General features: G+C 38.0%; 1 protein-coding gene across 2 annotated transcripts in view; it reads left to right on the top strand.

The window, feature by feature from the left end:
* Positions 1-8,246: 8,246 nt before the first annotated feature.
* Positions 8,247-23,794, top strand: part of OPHN1 (oligophrenin 1) — a 414,702-nt gene continuing 399,154 nt past the window's right edge. Inside the window, exons 1-2 of one of the 2 annotated variants that reach the window (XM_079125058.1) lie at positions 8,247-8,943; positions 9,086-9,243. In XM_079125058.1, coding sequence (XP_078981184.1) covers positions 9,090-9,243 — 154 coding nt within the window. In that variant the 5' untranslated portion in view covers positions 8,247-8,943; positions 9,086-9,089. The remainder of the gene's footprint in view (positions 8,944-9,085; positions 9,244-23,794) is intronic. The other variant, XM_079125057.1, reaches the window with a different exon arrangement.

Raw genomic sequence — 23,794 nt, forward strand, 5'->3', positions numbered from 1 at the left:
TGTGTGTGTGTGTGTGTGTGTGTATGGTGCTGGTAATAGAACCCAGAACCTCATGCATGCCAAGCAAGTGCTCTACCATTGAGCTATGCTCCTCCAGGCTAGAGTTTTTATTTGAGTCAAAATGTCAGTTCTTCTAAACAGAATCATGGCTTTTAATTTTCCTATGATGATAATGAACACAAGTCACCTTGGGTTGTTACATAAACAGGAATGCTTTTCTGAAAATATCATTGTGAGCAATCTGACTCCTTTCTGCCACTGTTGCTATCCATCAGAACAAGAACCATGAAAAAGCACTGTATTCAACCAGTAGTTAATAAGGAATTATTATGTTCTAGAAACTTCTACATACATTATCTATAATTTAATCCTTGGAAAATTTTTGAAGAAGGTATTATTCCAAGTGAGGAGAATTTTTTTTGGGGGGGGGGGCAGTGCTGGGGATTGAACCTAGGGCCTTAGTGCTTGACAGGCAAGCACTCTAAGAACTGAGCTATATCCCTAGTCCAAGTGAGGAGAATTTAGGTAATAGAATTTCTGAGGAGTTTACATGACTTCAGGTCTGTATTGCTGCAAGCTTAGTGTTCTGTTGGTTGCATAACGTGATGTAGGAAAGATACTGGTTATGGGTGGTGTTACCTTGACATACAATAAACACATGGGAAATGGGATTTTTCTCCTCCATCATTTTTTTATGAAAAATTTAAACATAGAGCAAAATCAAAATAATTCACTTAACATCCCTCAATTTCTCCATCTCTCTTCATCAATCAATCAATCCAACTTATCCTTTAGGCATTTTAGAGTAAATTTCAGACATTATTACTTTTCTTAAAATACTTCAGCATGAACACCATTAATAGACCTCCCTATATATTTATAATTTTTTTGAGGTAAAGTTTATGTAGAATGAACTGCAAACATCTTAAATATACATAAGTTTTTACTAATACTTACATTTATGTGACCAAGCACCTATCAAGATGTGTGGAACAACCAGGCATGGTGGTGCTGTCCTGTAATCCCAGGGGCTTGTGAAGCTCAGGCAGGAGGATTGCAAGTTTGAGGACAGCCTGGGAAACTGAGTGAGATGCTGACTCAGAATTAAAAAAAAAAAACCAAATAAAATAAAAGGGCTGGAGATGTAACTCAGTGGTAGAGGGCTTCTGGGTTTAATCCCTCATACAAAAAAATGTGTAAAATATTACCATCACCACAGAACATTCAAAATGGAAATACTTTTGCTTTTTGTCTAATGGCGGTAAATTATTTTTATTTGTTCTTTTTAGATGTACATGAGAGTAGAGTGTATTTTGACATAGTACACATACATGGAATATACCTTATTCTAATTAGGATCCCATTCTGTGTTTGCATATGATGTGGAGTTACACAGGTCCTGTATTCATATATGAACACAGGAAAGTTAAGTCTGATTTATTCTACTATCTTTCCTATTCCCATTACCCCTCCCTTCCCTCATTCCCCTTTGCCTAATCCAATGAACTTCTATCCCCCTCTTATTGTGTGTTAGCATCGGCATATTAGAGAGAACGTTTGGCCTTTGGTTTTTTGGGATTGGCTTATTTTACTTAGAATGCTATCCTCCAGATCTATCCATTTACTGACAAAAATCATAATTTCATTCTTATTTATGGCTGAGTAATATTCCATGTGTACATGTGCCACATTTTCTTTTTTTTTTTTAATGTAAACAAATGGGATACATGTTGTTTCTCTGTTTGTACATGGCGTAAAGGCATTCCATTTGTGTAATCATAAATTTACATAGAGTAATGTTGTTTGATTCATTCTGTTATTTTTTCCCTTCCCCCCACCCCTCCCACCCCGCTTTACCCTCTATACAGTACTTTCTTCCTCCATACTTGCCCCCCTCCCTAACCCTAACTCTAACCCTAACATTAACCCTTCCCTCCCCCCCATTATGTGTCATCCTCCACTTATTAGCGATATCATTCGTCCTTTGGCTTTTTGAGATTGGCTTATCTCACTTAGCATGATATTCTCCAATTTCATCCATTTGCCTGCAAATGCCATAATTTTGTCATTCTTTATGGCTGAGTAATATTCCATTGTATATATATACCACAGTTTCTTTATCCACTCATCAATTGAAGGGCATCTAGGTTGGTTCCACAGTCTGGCTATTGTGAATTGAGCAGCTATGAACATTGATGTGGCTGTATCTCTGTAGTATGCTGATTTTAAGTCCTTTGGGTATAGGCCAAGGAGTGGGATAGCTGGGTCAAATGGAGGGTCCATTCCAAGTTTTCTAAGGAATCTCCACATTGCTTTCCAGAGTGGCTGCACTAATTTGCAGCCCCACCAGCAATGTATGAGTGTACCTTTCTCCCCACATCCTCGCCAACACCTGTTGCTTGTATTTTTGATAATCGCCATTCTAATTGGGGTGAGATGGAATCTTAGGGTGGTTTTCATTTGCATTTCTCTTATTACTAGAGATGTTGAACATTTTTTCATATGTTTATTGATTGCTTGTACATCTTCTTCTGTGAAGTGTCTGTTCATTTCCTTAGCCCATTTGTTGATTGGGTTATTTGTATTCTTGGTGTAGAGTTTTTTGAGTTCTTTATATAATCTGGAAATTAGCGCTCTATCTGAAGTATGAGTGGCAAAGATATTCTCCCACTCTGTAGGCTCTCTCATTACTTTAATCTCACTATTTTAAACCCTCTTTATCTGTTCATCTATTCAAGGATACTTAGGTTGGTTCCATAGCTTACATATTGTGAATTAAGCCACTATAAACATTGATGTGACTGTGTCACTGTAGTATTCTGATTGTATGTCCTTTGGGTATAAACTGAGGTGTGAGATAACTGGGTCAAATGGTGGTTCCATTCCAAGTTTTCTGAGGAATCTCCATACTGCTTTCCAGAGTGGTTGCACCAGTTTTCAGTCCCATAATGGTGGTAAATTCTGCTTCCATATCCATGCACACGTTTATTCTTTGTATTGTTGCAGACTCCCATTCCATCTAACTAGTGGAACAATTTAAATCCTTACTAGGTGCCTCAAACTGGGCAGTTACAGAAACTCTTTGAGACAATCATTCCTGGGATGTAAATTGAGGACAATGATATTTTAATAGTTGTCTTTATACTGGAGTACACCTAGCCCTGGGTATACTTAGTCCATTCAACTTTGAGAAAAATGTAGGTTGGTTGACTTACAAACAACAGAAATTAATTTCTCACAGTTCTGGAGGCTGAGAAGTCCAAGATCAAGGACCTGGAAGATTCAGTGTCTGGTGTGGGCCTTCTGCCTGGTTCATAGACCACTGTCTTTTCTCTGTTCTCATATGGTGGAAGGACAAGGGAGATTTCCTGGGTCTCTTTTACAAAGGCATATACTAATCCCATTCATGCAGACTCTGCTATCATAATCTAATCATGGCCATGCCATCACCTTGGGGGTTTTCAGCACACTGTAATTGAATGCAATGGGTTTACCTCTTGGTGAGTGCAAAGCCTATTAGGCACAACCAGGAGATAAAAGGATGAAGAGAGGTTTATTATTGCAGCAAGTGAGAAACATACTGGGAAAAATTCCCAAAGCAGTATCTCCTGGAGCATACAAGGCAAAGAGTTTTTGTAGGGGAACTCATACATATTCATACAGGAAATATTCACCATCATATGTAGAGGCAGGTACATTCTTGAATATGTTTAGTTAGATGTCATTGTTCAAAAAATGGCAGATGGAAGTGGGCATGGCGGTGTGTGCCTGGAGCTCCAATGCTCAGGAGGATGAAGTAGGAGGATCCCTTGGATGCAGGAGTTGAAGAACAGTCTGGGTAAAATAGCAAGACCATGTCTCAGAAAAAAAATGGCAGATGGGTATGCATCTGGGCAGAGAATTCAATATCATAATGACCAAGTTTACTCTTGGTCACCTAAAAGTGGTGAAGCAGGATGACTGGCAATTTTGTTGGGTTCCTTGCAAGTTTCTCTGGAACAAAAAGCAACTTTAGAGGCAGGATTATAGTCATTTAAAGGTGCAGGAGATTTTTAGTGCAAGCATAAGTTATTGACCCTGAAAGTACCTAGCCTGGTGGCTAATGATATGAATTTGGAGTTGGGGGATGCAAGTATTCACTCCATATCAAGGTACATGAAGACTTTACAAGGGTTATGAAGTCACCATTACTGAAAGGAAACCAATTTCCAAATCCTCAACTTTTTTAGTACTATTTCCTAAAAATAATTTGCCTGAGTACTCACTTCCATGTTTTTTTTCCCAATCTAAGGAAAGCATAGTTTTTAGAAAACAGGAATATTACTATAGTGCTTTGGCTCATGGTGTCAAAACCTGTGGGCCCAAGTGACAATTTCAAATATTGATGTGTAGGAATTTTCTTTAACTCAAGATCCTATAACCTATTCCTTCTCTACTCATTTCACTAGGAGGTGCATTTCCAATAAAAGTTTATGTTTAATAATAATTACAATATATATTTTCCTATATATATATATATTTGTCCAAATTGAATATATTATTGCAATTATAATTCAATTTGGAAGATCTTTTTATACTTGGAGCCTTATGGTCAGAAGGAAATAAAAATAATTTCTATTTATGGACATACTATTGTTGCAGAGAAATTCAATATAATAATCAATAGCAGACTTTCAAGTATAAAAATAGATGATAGGATAAAATTCTATGGGGAGAATATAATGGACATTTGACTTTAATAGTAAAAATGAACAATGGAAATGTTTTGAGGGTTAAAGAAGTGTTTAGACTTTGTTTAGCTTTGAGTGTTACATATTTGATAGTAGGCACAAAACTAAATATATGTTGTTACCAGGAATTGAACCCAGGGGCGCTTAACTATTGAGCCACATCCCCAGCCCCCCCCCCCCGCTTCTTTTTTTAAATAGTTTTTAGATGTTGATGGACCTTTATTTTATTCATTTATTTCTATGTGGTGCTGAAGATAGAACCCTGTGCCTCACACATGCTAGGCAAGTGCTTTACCACTGAACCACAATTCTAGCCCCTCCCCAGACCTTTTAATATTTTATTTAGGGTCAGGGTTTCACTAAGTTGTTTAGGGCCTCTTAAATTGCTGAGGCTTGTTTTGAACTTGCCATCCTCCTGCCTGAGCCTCCCAAGCCACTGGAATTACAGGTGTGCACCACTATGCCTGACCAAATTAAATATCTTTAAAATAGTGATGCAATGATTTAATTGTCTAGCATATACAAGGCCCTTGGTTCAATCCCTACCATTGCAAAACAAACAACATATAAACAAAACAAAACCAAACAAACCCCAATCACATAGAGTTATTATAAGGGTTAGGGATTAAAGAATGCAAAGTACCTAGCAAAATGCTCAATTAAGATAGCTAATATCTGGGAGACTGAATTCTAGTTTTAACTCTTTTTTTGTTTTGGTAGTATTCTAGGGCCTTTTTCTCTGTTTTACTTTCATTGCCTAGATGAAGGATAACAAAGATGACTGTAAAACCACTTAAGTATAGAAATTAATTAGCATAAATATACCTGACATCATTAATGTTAATGGTGAGTTTCATAGTGATGAAAATATATGTATGGCCTCCATAAGTCAAAACATGTAGCAGGAAAAATATGTGTATAAGAGCTGGGCGCAGAGGCACATATCTCAGATACTTGAGAGTCTGAGGCAGGATTGCAAGTTTAAGGCAAGCCTTAGCAAGTTAGGCAAACCCTATCTCAAAATAAGAAATAAAAAGGCATGGTAGAGCACTTACTTAGTATGTGTGAACCCTTGGGTTTTTCTTTTCAATACCAGAAAATAAAAGCTTATCAAATGAATGAATGAATGATAAAAGGAAACTTGCTAGAGTGAAAGATTTGTTCATTGGGCACCTTCTTTTTATTTCCACATTTTCCACCTGTGGTGCATTTAAAGCCCATTTTGGGTATTTTATAATAAGTTAATCTTAAAGATATAAACAAAGCTAATCAGTGGTAGAGCCCTTGCCTAACATATGCTAGTTACTGGGTTTGATCCTCAGCACTAGGAAAAAAAAATTGGGAAACAAAATTCTTCCCTGGAATGTGGCTACTTCTTATTTTTCAGAGTATGTTCCTTCAGTGGACTCCTCATTTTGCAATATAGAGAACTGGTTAAGAACAGTGCCTGTAGAATCAGCTAGGTTAGGCACAATTTCAAAAGTGCCACATGTGTGTCCTTGGGCAAGTCAACATCTTTGAGCAGCTCTCCATCTTTAAATGGATATACTACTATCTCATAGGGTTGTTTAGAAGATTATGGGTTGTATGGCAGTAGAAGAATACCCCCCCAAAATATACCCATGTCCATATCCTTGGAACCTGAAAATGTGTTATCTTAAATTGTAAAAGGGACTTCATATGATTCAATTTGGGATCATGGGAAGATACTGTTGCTCCCTGTCGGGCAACAAGGTCTGATGTACCTCCTCAGGGCCCGCCTGAGGAGAATACCGGTCAGGGGCCGAGCAGGATGATGAGTGCCGTGGGCAAAGGAAACACACCAGAGCCGGGAGGTCTGTCAGTGCCTGAGGCACAGCAGGAATCTCCTTTATTGAGGAAATCACACAGCTTTTATGTAGGGTGGGGGCTAGGCGGGAACCAATCAGCTTAAAGGTCAGCAAGGGGGGGGGGGGATTCACACAGGTGAGTCCCATAGGACTATATGGCAAGCACGAGCTGATCACTCCCGGAACTGTTGTTAACCAATCCCTGACAGTGGTCCTATTTATCGTCATTAACTATTGAAACCGCCTTTGAGGCCTTGATCTTGCTCACTCGCCAGGGAGTAAGGAGTCAGCCTGAGTAGTTAACATGTCATTAGTCCCAACAGATATGATAATTCTGAATTATCCTGTAGATTTGGTGTAATTATAAGGGTCTTTAAGGAGAAAGGGGGGCGATAGGAGAGTCAGTGTTATGCAGCTTGAGAAAAATTTGACCAGCTTCTGATAGCTTTTTTTTTTGTTTTTGCAGTACCAGGGATTGAAACCAGGGGCACTCAACTACTGAGCCACATCCCCATCCCTTAAAAAAATCATATATATATGATATATATATATATGATATATATATATATATATATATATATATATATATATATATATATGTATTGCAACAGTGCTGAGGCTGCCTTTGAACTCCAGATCTCTGCCTCAGCCTCCCAGCTGCTGGGATTCAAGATGTTTTGCTAGTTTTGAGGACTAAGAAAGGAGGCTATGGGCAGAAGGATGGGCCAACACGAGAATTCTCCCCTAGAGTGTTCAGAAAGGAACGTAGGCCTTCTGACATCTTGAGTTTTGGCCTACAAGGTCTATTTCTGATCTCCAACTCTCAGCACTGTAAGATAGTAACTTTATGGTATATTAAGCCACCAAGTTTGTGTTAATTTGTCACATCAGCAATTATCCACTAATACAAGATGGGTAGCCATTATTCACAATCCCCTTCAGTTCTGGTTTTTCCTGGTTTTCTTCACAGGGCAATGTAAACACTCCACAAAAGTCAAAATGAATCTTTTTTGAGATAGTGCACAATATTTTTCAGTTTTTAAAACCTCTGTCTTAATCTCAAGGCAGCTGTCTTCACCAGAAGCCTCAGTTCTCCAACAATGGACAAGAGGCCTTTTAGACACACTGCAAGACAACTTATAATATGCTCTTCTTAGGTTTTCCATTTACGTATGGAAAATCATATGCTTTAATCATCAGCCTATGTAGTGATTTGGGTGACAAAAATCATGGACTGAGGTTATATTGAGGGATAATTTAACTCCTAATTACGGTCTCCCTTTCTTAGGGACTTCTAACAGACCTTTACAAAGGCCCATGAGAATTAGCGCTTCGAACCAGGAGAAATAGGAAAGAGAAAAAGAATTTGGTTTGGTAGGTCAGAGGGAGGCTGGAAAGAGAGGGAAAAGGAATTTACAATTTAGATAAATAATGGGAAGTGAGAGAGAGCATCCCACCACCCATTCCTCCTGGGCTCTTGCTCCAGACGCGGAAACTTTCCACGCACTCTCACGGGCCAGGCACCTGCCCCTGGGGGCTGGGTGCTGCCATGGAGTCTGGGAGAGACTGGGAATGCCGATCAGGGAGAGCGGCCGCCCTGGCTGGGTGATGAGGAGACCGCAGGGAGGAGTCACGAGACATGCAGACTGAAAGACTACATCTCCCAGGCCACCACGCTTTCCAGCTGGAGTCCTAGGGCGCTGACTGCTCCCCAGTTTCCGTAGGGAAGCGCAGAGCCACCGCGGCTATTGTGCGTCGCGTTGTAGCCTCCGCTTCCCGCTTTGGTGTCTAAGGAGGAAGGCTGCGTTTCATTGCCGCCCCCGGGCTTAACCCTTCCGGCTCCTTACAGGACAGCAAGCCGGCTCCCTTGGACTAGGAAAAACTCTCAGCAGCTGCCGGACCCGGGTAACGAAACCCTAGGGTACAAGGAAGACAGTTGAACAGGGAGCCTGAGCGCACAGGCTAGGATTTCGAGCTTTGCTGGGGCGGGGCGGAGGCGCTGGCTTTAAGAAGGGGGAGGGGACAGTGCAATCCCGGTTGCCCGCGGAGTTCGGCAAAGGAAATCTTCAGCTAGCTCTGGAGCGAGGAGAGAGGAGAGGCGGTTCCCAGCTCCAGTGCTCACCCCCGCCTACACCCTGGGCGGGCCGAAGTGTCACGTTTGCAAGTGCTCAGGAAGGATCCGGCCCGTCTCCGGAGGCAAGACGGGCTGCGGTTTCTGCTGCCTATAAGGAGAGGCGATGCCAAGCGGGTATGCTGCTTACTAGGCAGCACCCTGCCAGGATCCAGCTGCATTAGTAAGCCTTCCCAGTCACCTGAAACCACCGACGGGCGTTGTGTTCCTCGTACACACCAGCCAGTGGTTCCCAGGAGTCTCATTGGAACAGGTACTTATCCTCCAAAAGGAGGGAGGCTAAGAGCCTTCTTAAGGTGATCCAGCGTTCAGTCCATCCCCTCTGCTCCCCGCACTGTGCCACTGATGCTCTTGGTCTTTGTGTCTTTCCTCTCCCCCACAATCTCGATCATCAGAACCATGGGGCATCCTCCGTTGGAGTTCAGCGACTGCTACTTGGACAGCCCCGACTTCCGCGAGAGGCTCAAGTGTTATGAGCAGGAGCTGGAGAGGACCAATAAATTCATCAAAGACGTGATCAAAGACGGCAACGCGCTTATCAGCGCCATGAGAAGTAAGTGGAAGGCTGCTACCATGAGCTGTTTCTCTGAGCCGGTGGCTCTTGCCTTTCAATCTTTCCTCACAGCAGAATGAAGAAAGGGAGGCTTTGGGGTGACTTCCTCCAAGTGCTTGAGAAAATGGGTTTCCCACCCTTTGAGAGTAGGGTCAGTAGAAGTGGAAAGAGGTGAATACAACCAAAACTTTCGACCTTTCCCTTTAGAGGCCTTGACCTTATAAGACATGATCTGTAGCTGTGCTGAAGACCCTCTTGCTGTGCAGTTACCCTTACTTAGGCAGATGGTTGTTTGAAAGGATAATCTGAAGGTACTGTGAGACATGTTCACCACCCTTGTCTGGTGCCAGGTGACGTTCAGGCTGACCAAGGAGCTACCATTGGCTCCTAAAGAATTGGGAATTAAGGCCAGCAGCTGGAGTAATGATTTTGTACTGACTTTTGGTTACTACAGATAAGTACTACAGTAAAAAAATTCCCATGGCAAGTTATTTTCTAAAGAAAACACCTTTGCCCTGATGGTTTTTTTTCTTTATTATACTGAGCTATGGACTAGGTCAAGGTCAGTCTAAGCTCAGGATTGTTAGTTGGCTTCATATGCCACTGAAGTCTGCTTAAGCTTGGAACAAAGACCTGCTTACTCCTTGACACAGTAGTCTAACCCCCAGGGAATAAAATACAGTGCTAGAAATGGGAGCCTCTACACTGAAAGGTACCTCACCTAGCTTGGCTTTTCCAGTGGCGACCGCGGACTTGGCTGTGGGACCCTTTTTCCCTCCCCCTCTGTGTGTAGAGGTTTTTATTTCTGCTGGTTGGCAGGAGGCTTGGAGTAAGAGAAAGAATAATAAACATCCCCAATGAGAGTGCAGGCAAACCAATGCTTTGTGCCAAAGTATATACCCAGAAGAATGGAGGGTAATGATTGAGTGGAGTGATAATTAATTTTTTCTCTTCTTGGCTGAAAAAGTATTGCAAAAAGTAAAGTCACTGGCATATGTGTCCCTCTATGCTTATAACTTTGTTTCAAGTGGATTTATTCCCAAAATAATGTGTCTGTGTTCAATGTGGGGACCTGATTAAGGCAGATATAGCCAAGCAAGAGAGGGGGAGAGCCTTTGGAGCTGTAGTGTGATGGTAACTGCTACCAGCTGGTACTTCTTATGCAGCTCTTTTGGATTTGCCCCTTGGAATTTGTGTTTTCTCTGCACATCTGTCATCTCTCCACTTTTGGTCAGAATCTATGAACCATTTAAATTCCTGCAGGTCATTCGGTTGAGTTCAATCATCTATTGTTGTCTTATCAAGGGTAAACACCTAGTAGCACCTTAAAGATGGGATATTTGAAATGCTGATCTTTCCAGACAGACATACAAGTCAGACTTTGGGGTGTGTTCTTTGAGAGGTTAAGGATATGTAGGTTGTGCCACAGAAATAGAAAGGTGAGATTTCTTTGGAAGGAAAATGGGGAATGTTTGTGTTTTGTTGCTTGTTTTCTTATAACAAACTGCTTGGTATGGAATCCATGGTCAAATGAATCTCATTAAAAGCCCTAAGAAGTGGGTAGCTTTGTGAAATAGAAGGTAAGCTGAAAGTGTTTGTGCTAAAAAAGTGACCAGCTAAGGCATAGCAAAGAGATTAAGAACTGTAAGGAAAAAATGCAGTTCCATAAAACATTTGGGGGAAGTGCAAATGTTTTTCAAGCTAGAGGAAAAGAGTGGTTTTAATTCTTTCCTTTTTTTGATTTAATTTAATTTTTTGTGGTACTGGGCATTGAATCCAGGGGCACTCTACTACTAATATACATCCCCATCTCTTTTTTAAAAATATTTTGAGACAAGATCTTGTTAAGTGTTTCAGGCTGGACCCCAAATTGAGAGCCTCCTGCCTCAGCTTCCTGAGCAGCTGGAATTTCATGCATGTGCCACCATCCTGGTCTGTCCTTCTTTTGTAAAACTGAAGAGTAAGAGTCAACAGTTATGCAGGCCCAAACCTTTGCACATGGTCAGAAGATCAAAAGATATTCTAGGCTAAAGGGCTTTTTGATATTTGTGGTGGTTTTGTTTTGGAATATACATAGAAAGCCAAAAATAGAATGGGTAGGAGTTAAAACCCAGCTCCATTTCTTTAAGTTACATGGATTAGAATTGCTTGAGTAGTGAGAGGCAAAGATGGATGTTTCCCACCATCTTGACCACATTAATGTTTATACTCTTACTCTGTTTCCTCACACTGTGCCGGCTGGGTGATTTTCTGAGAGTAGATAGGGTGGATGAAAAACAAAGGTGTGTTTTTGCTTTGTAGGGAGAAAAAATGGTAAAAGAACACTAGAATTGGAGTTAGAAGACCGAGGTTACAATCTTGACTTCCCTATCTTGGGATTTGACACAAATCACTTATTTCATCTGTAAAATGGGAATAATTAATTTTTTTGATGTCTGGGGAGAGGGAAATGTTAAGTATTGTGATTTGGTTATTAGACACTATACATTTATCATATTATGATACTGCACCCCATATATTTGTACATTTAAAATTAAAAGTGGTAGTGAACTGGGCACAGTAGTGCATGCCTATAATCCAAGTTACTTGGGAGGCTGAGGCAGGAGGATGGAGAATTTGAGGCCAGCCTGAGAAACATTGTGAGACCTCATCTCAAAAAATAATGATGGTAATTATATCTACCTCACAGGGTTTTTGCAAGGCTCAGCTGAATTAATGGATTCTAAAAGTGCTTTGTAAATCAAATGGCTAAACCATGTACACTGTTGATAATACATCCTCAGGTTGCTGATAAATCTGTTGGTGAATGTGTAATTTTCAGTAGATTCAGAGACATGCATTAAGCAGAAGTAGTTTAAAGCAGAGACTTATTTTTGCTGTTCTCTTATTGGAAGTGTCACTCTCTACATTGTCACATCTCAGCAGTAAGTTTTGTATTCCTCTGCATGGATCCATCTTGGCATCAGGAGTTTGGCATTAAAAGGCAGGAGAACGATACCTTTTTATTTAACTAATTAATTTGACCATCAGTTCAAATAGCTGGTGTTTCTAGGAACCAATGAGATGTGATGTACTGTTGCAAAAGTCATTAGCAGCTTTTTAAGAAAGTTGTTAATGCAGATGAAACTTGATTTCTATACTTTATCCTTGTTTTGTATAGAACTTTAGATAAGGCTCTAGTCACAACTCTGTGTGATGATTAATTCATTAAATGTAGGTACTGTTTAAATATTTAGATTTATTTTGCTCTGTGCTCTGAGGTAATTCATGTTATGAATGATATTCACCTGACTCCTTTGGGGAAGTAGTTAATTTCACCCTTCTCCTTTAAATGTGCTCTGTTTCTAATTTTTGGAGCACAAGATGATTATAACTTAAATTAGTGGGAAAGAAAGACACCATCATTCTGAAAGGTGACTATATTGCCCACTTTTCTGTTTGCCCTTGTTTTTATGATGGCAGTTTTAGTCCTTGATGTGATTTGAATATTTACCAAGCACTGAAGCTAGTCATTATATAGAACAAATGATGTGACCCCTTCCTTATCCCTGGGCAATATGAGACAGCTAATGCACGTTATATATAGTCCAGCAAACACATACCATACATTCAGTAAATACTTATGCACATACTATGTTGAAGTCATTGTTCAGAGGATTGTGAGACACACAGAGTGAGTCACAGATGAATTCTGTCCTCAAGAAGGCATTACTCTTATATAAGGTGGTAGATACAGCCCAAGGTCTGAGAGAGGGATAGGTTGGCATAATGGTATGTGACACAGGGAGAGCTCATTTCCCAGTGGGAGGACAGGGGAAAAACAAAGGAGGAGGTAGCATAGGATTTGGGCAGAATTAATAACACTTATCACTTTTTTAGCTGCTCCGATATGCCAGGCGTTCATCTTGTAACAGTTTTATGAGATAAGTAATAATATTGTTATTATTTTATGGTCCTGGGATTGAGCCCAGGGCCTCACACATGTTAGGGAAGCACTCTGCCACTGGTTAGAGTAATGATTATTCTTCACATTGTATAGATGATAAGACTGAAGTTCAGAGGATTTAATTTCCTGAACTAATAAGGGTAGAATCTGAATTAAAACCTAATCTTGACTCTAAAGAACCTGCTTATTATATAACATGACACTGTATTGAGGACAGAATATTTCATGTAGTATGGATGACACAGTGTAAAGGGATGACAGATGATTCAGATCATGTGGTATATAGGCTGCAAGAAGAAAGGTTAGGGAAATGGAGTTGAAATGGAAGGGTGAGGTAAGACAATACAAGATCTGTTAAGAGTTTCGGACTTTTTAGGCAGGGGATACTTTTCTTTCTTTTTCTTTTATTTTTTGTGGTGCTGCAGATGGAACCCAGAGCCTCCCACATGCTGGGCAAGTCCTCTACCAATGAGCTGTGCTCCCATTCCTTAGGGATTGCTAAAAGAAGATATTTGGTAGGACAGGTATAGTTTGAGCTGTATTTTAGGAAGAGTCATCTGAGCATTCTTTATAAGGTATTAGTAATCTCACACAAATATTTGTGACTTTTTAGCAATTAATTTGGAAGCTTGCATTTTTTAAAAAAATATACATAAATCACATGTCCAGCAAACCTTTTCTACATAGAAATATGTAGTATATACTATAGGCTTTGTGTACCATGCAGTCTCTGGAAATTACTCAACTCTGCCTTTGTTGTGAGAAAGCAGCCATATAGAATAAGTAGGTAAGATGAGCATATTCTAATAAAGCTTTATTAATTGACATCAAGATATGAATTTCACATACTTTTCATATGACATTTGATTTTTTTCCAACCATTTAAATATGAAAATCATTCTCAGTTCAGCTGGGGGAGGGGAACATACAAAAATAGCAGGTTGAAGGATTGCCTCACCAGCTGTAATTTGCAGATCTCTGGTATAACTAGTTAACCTAGAAGATATAAATGGATTTTTACTCATAAGGTAGTGAATGTAGATATTGGTAGAACATAATGCTATATCTCACATTTTCCATTAATTAATTTTATTTTGGTGTGTTCCTAATTATACCTACTCTGGATTCAAGGATACCAGGCTCAAGTGCTATCAGAGGTCAAGAAGAAACCAAAAGTATGAAGTTGCTGGAAGTGGGTTAATAGAGATGGAGTTATTACGGTAAAATATAGCCATCTCACCCTATTCAAAAGCCCTTCACATTCTTAGTTTTAGCTGAATAAAACAGTTTTCATAGGCTAGATTCAACTGGATTGCAACCTTTGAGCTACATGATTTCTAGTTTTACCTTAGAATCTAATGGGCTAGGAAAAATGGAGAATGACAATTTTCAGATAGAGATTTCTCTGAGTACTGGATACCACTTGCAGATTAGCAGAGGTGGAATAGTGGCATAATGGCAAAAAACCCTGGATGTGGCATCTGGTTAGTTGGCTGTAGTCCTGTTTCTGCTATTAATGTGATCTGTGGCTTTGGTAACTCATTTCACTGAGGCTGTGGGGTCTGTGGCTTTATAAGATGGAGATGGGGGAAGGGGCTTAATATAACTCACTTTCAGTTTTAATATCCCATGATGTACTATTTTTTTTTTTTTGCATTGTATACTGTGGTTTAATGATTTCAGAAAGGAATGAGCATTATGGGATCCTATTTTTATGCTTACATAAATTTTCATATTATTTTAGTACGCATGACAGTCTTTAGTTAAACAAAAATTCAAATAATTTAAAAACAAATTTTCAAAACCTAACATGCTTTGTGTATATATGTGTGTATATATAAAACAGATGTCAGAAAAAATTGTATTGCTAAACCCATACATATACATACATAACCATACATACCTAGGCTCTCTTGGACTAATTAAAACTTATGTTTTTATTTATTTATTTATTTATTTATTTATACATACATACATACATACATACATACATACATACATACATACCAGAGATTGAATCCATGGGCACTTAACCACTGAGCCACATCCCCAGCCCTTTTTTTATTCTTTAAAAGAATCCCAAAAATGCCTTCCATACTAAAAAATGCACATAAAGTTGATGAAACAGAAATGTGGTTTGTATAGCTTTAATAATACAATCTTAAGTTTTTAAAAGAAAGGCACTTTCTTTCTATACTTTTAAACACAAGAGTTTTAGATATTTGTGTTAAGGTCACCTTTTTGAGTGCTTTTTTTAGCTCTTGTTTGACACCTGGGCACCTACCTGTTGAGTGAGTGCTCTCCTGTGAAGATGGGTTGGTTCTAACTTTGCCACTAACTACTTGCATGACTTTGAGTAAGTCTTTGATTTCGTGAGCCTTATTTTTCCCATTTATAAACTTAGGTGCTTGGTTGATGATCTTGAGGATTCTGATTATATCATTCTATGTTTTCTGGTTACCACCACCTTACTCAAATAGTTGAACATCCTGAATTGATTCTTCAGAACCACTTTCTCTTTACTCTCGGAGACTAGGCAAAGGGACAATCTAACTGAAATATCCAGCATGAGTAGATGATTTGAATCATGCTGGCCTATTTGAGTGGCCACTTGTTAAACACTTCTTAGGAGGTGTCAACCAGATGTCCTTCAGATTTGCCCTGAATAGCTCTATGGGGTAGGGATCCAAAACTTTTGCTTCCCTTAGGGTGGGTGAAATGTCATATGTATAGGGAGGAGTTGGTGATGTAATATACATTGTCACTCAGGATATATCCCGTAATTATCCCAGTGATTTTAATCAGTGCCTTTGAGCACATGGAGTTATTTTATACCTCCTGTGTAACTCTGATGAATGGGTGGTATATTGTTCAGTATTGCTGTTAATGGATGTGAAGACTTAAATTCTGAAGTAGCTGACTGGGGTACTGGGGGAACTAGAGTGAAAAAGCCTTTCAGTGAGACCATTTATAAGAAATAGTTCTTTCTAGGGGTTGAGGATGGTGTTGGGGTAGGGTATGGAAGATTTTAGACTCGCCCATTAAGAAATATTTTCCAATCAGACTTAAGAGTAATGAAGGAAAATTACTTTTCAACTTCATTTTTTATAGCCTTATGTTTTTTTAAAGCATAGCCAAAATCTTTTGTTTAATCTGGCATCTGTTTCTCTAATCAGTTACTACAGACATTTCCTAAAAGCCCCTGAGGATCTGGAAAGATATGCTTCTTTCCAGGGGAGTATCCTGGAAATCTCAAGCTGATTTTTTTTCTAGTGGGTTAGAGGGCCCTCATAAAGCTTTACCAGACTTGCCTACAATATAAAGGCAATTTGGAGATATAGTAGTGAATGAGGCTGCTAGAGGCTCTGCCCTCTTAATGTATATTAAATATCTAATTATCTGTTTAAATAATTACGGTTTTGAGAGTAGCTATGAAGAGGAAGTTCAGGGTGCAAAATATATTCTATCATATGTTATGAAGTAGAGATATGTGGGGTGAAATAAAGGAGCTAGATTATGGTTATGAAGGTGTCTATTGGAAAGAAGGGTAACATTAGGAGGAAGAGTTCCTAAGTCAGAGACACCTGTTTTACCACTTTGATAGTTCATTGCCTTGGTAATGAGTAAGACACTTTAAGTGAATGGGTAGTTTCTCAGAAGCAGACAGGATATAGTATATCTCATGGAATCTTTAGGGGAAATTTAAAGCACATACTTATTCACTCTTTTATAAGTATATTAAAATGTTTTTGAGTGGTAACATGAACATGGCACAACATTCAAAAGCTACAAATGGGGTCTGGGGTTGTGGCTTGCCTAGCATGTGTGAGGCACTGGATTTGATCCTCAGCACCACATAAATATAAATAAATAAATGAATGAATAAATAAATAAAATAAAGTCATTGTGTCTATCTACAATGAAAAAAAATTAAAAAGCTACAAAAGGGCCAACTTTTTCCTTCCTTCTATGCCCCCATTCCTCATTTCTCCACTCTAGAGGCAGCAGTTGTCAACATTTTGTCTATCATTTAAAAAAATTTTTACCACAGCAATTCTTTCAACTTATGCACCGTTAAGAGTGAGTTCCACTATAGGCATATTCTCAGTCACTCAAAGATTTCTTTAAGAGTGTACCTGAAGAGAATGTGACCTGGAAAACTCTGCAGATCCACTCACCCATAAAAGCAAAACGACTCTGGCAAAAGTTGTCAAAACCAACATTTCCAGAGCTCTGGAAATTTACCAAAGGCTTGCAACAATCTAAGATTGTTTATTGAAGAAAAACTGCTGAATCTCTATGCTAGCAGGGTAGTGACAATTTAGCTTTCCTTGTTTCCTGTTCCCTTCTCCTTAGTTTTGAGGAGAATCAGCAACTTCTTAACTATGGTGGCTCTGAAAATCAGCAGCATTGCAGCATGTGGGGGGAATGATTAAGTTTATAGCCCCACAAAAATTCCCATACTCAGAGCCTTGTCAAAATTTGATTTATTTAGAAGATGATTAGAAGAGCCTCCTTTATAGGACTTCTCATTACTTCTGTTGACAAAGGGTTAGCTTTGTGGGAAAACCCTAACTCCAGGGTGTTTAAAATCACAGTTGAGATGATACCATACAGGGCAAATAAGAGCCTGGCCAAAACATGAAATAAATAACTGGGAAATGAGATGCTAAGGGGATTTTAAAGTTGTAACATTCTTGGGGATCTAGAAGGCCACACGTATGCTCAGGATTGTCCATGTGACCCCAAAGGACCTGAGACAGCCACAATTTCCCACTTAGAGTTAAATTTGAGGGAGAATTGTAATTTACATGTCTGAGGGTTGAAGCATACCCCAACATGCACATAGAACCCCTTAGCAAAAGATGGAAGATATATTTAATAGCTAGCTGGTGGTTCCAGTATTTAAGAAGATCTCTGGTAATCATGAGGGGACCACTAAGCTAACCATGCTAGGACTTTGGTGCCTGAATACCACAAGAAATACAGATATTACAGAATTAGTCCAAGAAAGATGTCAAGCAAAGAACAATAACAAGAACAAAAGCAATAGCAATAAAACCTTTGGGGGCAGGATCTGATTTCCAGTACCACCACGTTATATTGTCTGAAATGTCCAATTTTCAACAACAACAACCACAAAAAAACAGACATGTAACCAGATAGGATAGTATGACCTGTATAAAGGAAAAATGTCAATAAAAACTGTGATGGGGTCTAAAGTTTAGAGTTTAGATAAAAATAAAATTTTAAATGAGCTTATATGTTCAAAAAAACATAAAAAGACCAGAATGAAACCTTGTCTAAATACTTAAAGGAACACATGGAAATAGTGTCTTACCGAGGAGACAGTATAAACAGATAACTAGGAAAGAGAACTAAATACAAATTCTGAAGTTGAAGAATAAAATCACTGAAACGAAAACACCACAAAGGATGCTTAACAGTAGATTTAAGTTAGCAAAAAAAAATCATAGAACTTGACATAGGGCAACTGTGATTATCCAGTGTGAGCAAAAGAAAGAAAAAAAAATGAAGAAAAAAGCCCCAGAGATTGTGGGACACCATCAAGTGTACTAATATATGCATAATATATGAAGAAATAATGGCAAAAATCTCCCCAAATTTGATGTATGACATTAATCTACAAATCTTAGAAAGTAACTCAAACACAAGAATGATGTTACTCAATGGTAGAGTACTTACCTAACATGCATGAGACCCAGGTTTTCCTTTCTAACATTCTAAAACAAATGAATAAACAAAACAATGTGGAGAAATAGAGGGGAAAAAGACATGACATGAAAACAAAGAAGTGATAGGCATAAATCCTGTCTGATCATTAAGTATATTAAATGTGAATAGTTATACACTGTAACAAAACTATAGATTGGCAAAATGAATATATCGATTAAAGATGGATGAGTTTATTAAAATATATTCTATTTTTAAGAGATATGCTTTGGATTGAAAGACACAAGGAACTTGAAAGTAAAAGAATAGAAAAATATACACAGAAAACTAAACAAGAATTCGAAAGGCTATATGTATATCAGAAAATAGATTTTAAGACAATATTTCATGAAATACAATGAAACTCAGGTGGCTGAGTCAGGCCACTCTCTGAAATTTAGTAGGACCCTAAGCAACTTAGTACAACCCTGTCTCAAAAATAAAAAGGGCTAGGGATGTAGCTCCATGGTAAACTGCCCTTGGATTCAATTCCCATTACCAGAAACAAAACAAAACAATGAAAACAAAGCAATACATTTTATAATTTTAAAGTAGTCAATCTATCAGGGAGATATAACAAAATAAATATAAATGCACCTAGTAACAGAGCCCCCAAAATACATGAAATAAAACAGTGGAAGGGAGGAAAAGATAATCTAGCAAAAATAGTTGGAGACTTCAGCACTTCATTTTTAATAATGGATAAAACAGAGGTCAACAAGGAAATAGATTGCTTGAACAACACTATAAAAATTAAACATAATGGACCTCTGTAGGGTACTATATCAACAGCATAATCCATATTCTTCTCAGGTACACATGGAACATTCTCAAGTGCATGTGGAACATTCACAAGTACATATAGAACTTATTTCTCCATATTTTTTATTCTTTTCCTTGGACTGGATAATATCAGTTAACCTATATTATTCAGACATGTTTGCTAGGCCACAAAGTATACTTGAATAAATATAAATGCACCTAGTAACATTTCTTCAGTCTTTCTGCCTCTTTCTTCTCCTTCTGTAACTCACATTATGCATAAATTAGCACACCTGATGGTGTCCCACAATCTCTGGGCTTTTTTCTTCATTTTTTTTCTTTCTTTTGCTCACACTGGATAATCACAGTTGACATATTTCAAGTTCTATGATTTTTTTTGCTAACTTAAATCTGCTGTTGAGCATCCTTTGTGGTGTTTTCTTTTCAGTGATTTTATTCTTCAACTTCAGAATTTATATTTAGTTCTCTTTCCTAATTATCTGTTTATATTGTCTCCTAGGTAAGACACTGTAATCACAGTGGGACAAAATTACAAATCAATAATAGAAAGATATTTAGGAAATGAACGAATATGCAGAAATTAATATCACACATCTAAATAAATGGGGGGTCAAAGAAGAAATCCCAAATGCAATTAGAAAATACTTTTAAATGAATAAAAATGAAACAACATGCCAAAACTTGTGGAGTGCAACAAAAGCAGTACTTCGGGGGAAATTTATTGTTTTATATATTTGCATTAGAACAAAAGAAATGTTGCAATGTAATAAAGTTAGGAATGAAGGAGGGGGACTCTACTACCAATCTTACAAAAAGAAGAGTATAAGGCAATATGTGAATAACTGTATTCCATGAATTATATAACTTAAAGGAAATAGGTGCATCTTTAGGAAGACACAAATTCCTGAAATTGACCCCAGAAGGATACATCTGTAATAAGATAAGGGATTGAGTTATTAATCAAAATACTAGCCATAAAGGAAAGTTCATGCTTATATATCTTCACTGTTGAATTGTTTCAAACATTTAAAGAAAAAATGTCAGTCTTTCACAAACTCTTGCAGAAATTAGAACTGTTCCTAATACATTCTCTAATACCAGCATTCCCTAGACAGTGACACCACAAGAAAATTTTAGACTGAGTTCCCTTTAGAATATTGATGCAAAAATCCTTAAGACTATATAGCAAACCAAATCTAGCAACATATAAAAGAATTACATGCTATCATCAGTGGAATACAAAGATATTAAATATATCTTTGCATTTGGATCTGGAACGTCCCCCAAGGCTCATGTATTGAGGTTTTGGTTCCCAAAGCTGTAGTGCTCAGAGGTGAGGCTTTTAGGAATTGATTGAATCATTAGGACTCTTGACAATATCAATGGGCTAATCCATTGATGGATTCATAATTTAACTCAACTATTTGGAGGTGATGGACACTGTAGGAGGTGGGACCCAGTTGAAGGGAGTGGGACTTTGGGGGTTGCCCTGTGGGGAGTATATTTATCCCTGGTCCCTTTCTCTCTCTTTCTCTGCTTCCTTACTTCCATGAGGTGAGTTTTTTTCCTCCCCCAAACCCTTCTGCCATGTTTCTGCCTTGCCACAGACCTGAAAGCAAATCCAGCTGACCATGAACTAAAACCCCAAAATCATGAGCCCAAAAGACCTTTCCTCCTTTTAGTTGATTTTCATGAGGTGTTTTGTCACAGTGCTGAAAAGCTAACATACAAGATGATTAAAATAAGGAGAAACCCCATTCAGTCAACTCAGAGGATGATAAAATATTTTTAAAACTTCATCACCTTACTATGTTAAAAAAAATCTCAACAAATTAGGTATAAAAGGAAGCTTTCTCAAACTGATAAAGTGCATCTATGACAAACCTACAGATAACATTGTACTTAGTGGGAACACATAATGAATTTGCTCTGGATCAGGGATAAGGCAATGAGGTCAGATTCTGATATTTCTTTTTTTTTTTTTTTTTTTTGGTGCCAGGGATTGAACTCAAGGACACTCCACTGAGCCACATTCCTAGCCCATATGTATATATAAAATTTATTTTGAGATTGGGTCTTCCCAAGTTGCTCAGGATCTTAAGTTGCTGAGGCTGGCTTTGAACTCATGATTCTCCTGTCTCAGCCTCCTGTTGGGATTACAGGCATGTGCCACTGTGCCAGTCTGATCCTGATATTTCTATTCACCATTGTATTGGACTTACTAGACGGGGCAGTTAGGAAGAAAAGAAAGAAAAATACAAGAAATAAAAGACATTCAGATTGGATAGAAAGTAGTAAAGCTATCTCTATTTATGCATGATGTGATTTTGTATATAGAAAATCCTGAAGAATTAATTAAAATCTATTCAATGTAATAAGTTCAGCAGGGTTGTAGGATGCAAGATCAGTATACAAAAATCAATTCATTCTCTCTCTCTCTCTCTCTCTCAGTAGTGGGGATTGAACCCAGGGACACTTTACCACTGAGCTATATCCCTGCCCTTTTTTCATTTTTTTATGTTGAGACAGGGTCTGTCTAAGTTGCTTAGGACCTGGCTAAGTTGCTGAGGCTGGCCTTGAACTTGGCAATCCTCTTGCCTTAGCCTCCCAATCTGCTGGTATGTGCCACCATGCCTGGCTCAGTTGCATTTCTCTACACTCTTTATGAATATTCCAAATTTAAATGAAGAAAAATCTATTTAAAATATCAAAAAGAATGAAATATTTACAAATAAACTTGAAAGAATCATTGAAAAGGATTAAAGATTTAATAACGAGAAAGACATACCATAGTTATGGATTGGAACATTTAATAGTATAATGGCAAATAGTTCCCAAATTGATGTACAGATTCATCATTATTCCTAGTGAAATCCCAGCTAGCATTGTGGTAGAAATTGATAAGGAACTCTTGACATTCATATGGAAATGATAGGACTCAGATCAGCCAAACAGTCTTGGAAAGGAATGGAGGCCTAACCTCTCAATTTCAAAACCTATTATGAGGCTACATTAATGAAGAAAGTATAGTATTGGCATAAAGATTGACATGGAGATTAATGGAATAGAATTCAGAATCCAGAAGTAAATCTTTACATTTCTGGTCAATTGATTTTCAACAAGGGTGCCAAAGTAATTCAATGGGAGAATTAACCTTTTTCAATGAATGGAGCTGGGTCAACTGGATATCTACATGCAAAAGAATCTAGCTGGACCCTTACCTTAAACCATATGAAAATTAACTGAAAGTGGATCTGATCCCTAATTGTAAAAGATTAAAACTATAAAATCCTTGAAAGAAAGTAATGATTTAAAACCTTTTGATCTTGGATTAGACAATGGTTTCTTAAATGAGATACTAGAAACATAAATGATAAAAAGTAAAAAAGGTAAATTGGAGTTCTGTAAATTAAAACATTTTGTGATAGAAATGGTATCATCCAGAATGAAAATGTATCCCAGTTTCCCTGTCTAGAATATTCCCACAAAGAGAGAAAATATTTAAAAAACCACATATTTGGCACGAGACAACATGTAGAATATATAGAGAATGCTTACAATTTAACAAAATAATCATAATTCAATTAAAAATGGGAAAAGTTTTTGAATAGCTATTTTCTAAAGAAGATATACATATGACCAATAATGATGTGAAAAGATTCTCAACATTATTAGTCCTTAGGGAAATACAAATCAAAACCACAATAAGATACCACACCCCTCCCATTAGGATGAATAAAAGACCAACACTTGTTGGAGAGGATGTGAGGAATTTGGAGCCCTCATATTGCTTCTGTGAATGTAATACGGTGCAACCACTTTGGAGAAAAGTTTAGTAGTTCATTAAAATGGTTAAATGTACAGTTTCGCTGAGGTCCAGCAATCTACTCCTCACTGTGTGTAGCCAAGGGAAATAAAGATACATGTCTACACAAAAATTCTTGGTGGATTTTCATCACAGAATTATTTATAATGGCTAAAAGGTGGAAACAACCTAAAGGCCCATCAACTGAAAAATGGATAAATAAATATGGTATATCTATACCATTGAATAGTATTTGGCAATGAAAGGTAATGGAGAACTGATAC

The sequence above is a fragment of the Sciurus vulgaris genome (genome assembly GCF_902686455.1).
Source record: "Sciurus vulgaris genome assembly, chromosome: X".
In the NCBI taxonomy this organism is placed as follows: domain Eukaryota; kingdom Metazoa; phylum Chordata; class Mammalia; order Rodentia; family Sciuridae; genus Sciurus; species Sciurus vulgaris.